Source organism: Micropterus dolomieu, linkage group LG12 (assembly GCF_021292245.1).
Source record: "Micropterus dolomieu isolate WLL.071019.BEF.003 ecotype Adirondacks linkage group LG12, ASM2129224v1, whole genome shotgun sequence".
Classification (NCBI taxonomy): Eukaryota; Metazoa; Chordata; class Actinopteri; order Centrarchiformes; family Centrarchidae; genus Micropterus; species Micropterus dolomieu.
In genome coordinates this window covers 34,189,713-34,191,388 of record NC_060161.1, presented here as the reverse complement: position 1 = coordinate 34,191,388, position 1,676 = coordinate 34,189,713, and the positions used below count along the sequence as shown (strand labels likewise).

At 41.6% G+C, this 1,676-nt stretch overlaps 1 protein-coding gene across 1 annotated transcript in view; it reads right to left on the bottom strand.

The window, feature by feature from the left end:
* Positions 1–776, bottom strand: part of LOC123979950 (scavenger receptor cysteine-rich type 1 protein M130-like) — a 64,530-nt gene extending 63,754 nt beyond the window's left edge. The window contains exon 1 of the mRNA XM_046064060.1: positions 641–776. Within this exon, the coding sequence (XP_045920016.1) occupies positions 641–731 (91 nt within the window). The 5' untranslated portion in view covers positions 732–776. The remainder of the gene's footprint in view (positions 1–640) is intronic.
* Between the last annotated feature and the right edge of the window lie 900 nt (positions 777–1,676).

Here is a 1,676-nt window from a genome sequence, read left to right as displayed (position 1 = left end):
ACAGGCTGTCACTGAGTTTGAACATCACACCCACATTTCAAAAGAGGAAGCAAGTACACTGAATATTTTATTGAAACCTTGAATATTCGTCAGGGAAGTTTTCTAGTAAAAGTCTAAAGTTAGAGTCATTATAAAAGTAAAGAAATATTTAATTATTTATTAAGATTTTTTATCTTAGTTTATCTTATTATATCGTTTATCTTAGTTATTCTTATGTTCTTATATGTTTTTGGAGTTTAACTGTGATTTTATCCTTATTATAAAAATAATAAATGAGTGTCTTTTATTTGACCTGTAACATAAATGAGTTTAAAATGACAGCCCTGAGGATGTGTGTGTGTGTGTGTGTGTGTGTGTGTGTGTGTGTGTGTTGCTGTTTTTGGTGTGTGAGAGAAGACGTTTAAGGTAAAAATAGTAATAACTACATGCAAACCGCAACTCCTTTGCACACAGAGGGACAGAGGCTACTTGGGTGTGTGTGTGAGAGAGGATGTTGGTTTAAATCTTGTTCCTAAATCTTTGGTAGACCGAGACACCAGCTGTTCAACAGCAGCAGCCTTTCATATTGTTCTCTGATTTTCTCCCAGGTCCAATAAAGAGATCTGAATTCTAACATATGATGTTTAAAGCAGAGTCCTACCTGAGCTCCACAGCAGCAGCAGCAGCACCAGGTGATCCATGTCCAGGTAGACCGTCTCTCTGGCCGTCCGCCTGCTCTCTGCTCTGATCATCGTGTGCTGTCCTCAGTGTATATCTGTGGACAGGAAGAGGTGGAGCTTTACTGGAACACAGCTCATGTAGTTGTCTTTAGTTCCACAGTGAAGAGTCCTCGTCAGACTGAGTCTCTGTCAGGATCAGGGTTTCTGTCGGCCGTGTTCATAACCTGGTGTTTGTGAGGTCCTGTGTGGCAGATTCATGTGGGCTCTGAGAATCGCTCTCAGTCTGGCCCCTCTCATATCACAGATTTTAGGTCTATTGTGTTGCTTAGGAACTTCACCTGTCGATCTTTTGTTCAAATGATGAGCAACGTCATGAAAACGTGGCGCTCCTGTTACCATCCAGGTCTGCTAGCATCGCCTCTATAAAGGAATGAGGTGCATGTAGAGAAAAGTGGAGCCGTCGTTCCTTTTAGAGACACAGGGTGGGAAAATGTTTTCATTCAGTGTTTCTAGAGAGTCTTGTAGCTGAAGAGGCAGAGTGAAGATTCAGCTTGGAAACTCAGGAAGCTGCTGCTGCTGCAGCTCTCACAGGGACGACTGCAGCCATTTCACCAACATCACTGAGATAAAAGGAGCCGCTTCATTCAAACAGACATGGAAAAGGTTAGCATCAAACACGCAGTGAAGGTGAGGATGAAGGTGGATCTTGGACTTTGAATCTGTTGAAGAAAACACAATTATGGAACAATATTTCACATGTTACATTTAGAGAAAGTTTATTGTGTGGAAACAAACTCTCCTCAGATTAGCAATATAGGCTTGTGCACATCTAGCTGCAGAGGACACTGCTGAGATGAAGAGAAGCACAACATAATTCAGCCTCTTGCTTCTTCAGTCCAGTTTTGTGCTCAGTAACATTAAAACTACATCCATTAAAAACAGAGAGCAGGCTGTTGGCTCCTTCTCATCTCAGATGATCTATTTATTTTTACACAGCTGCTGCTTTTCCCCTCAGGT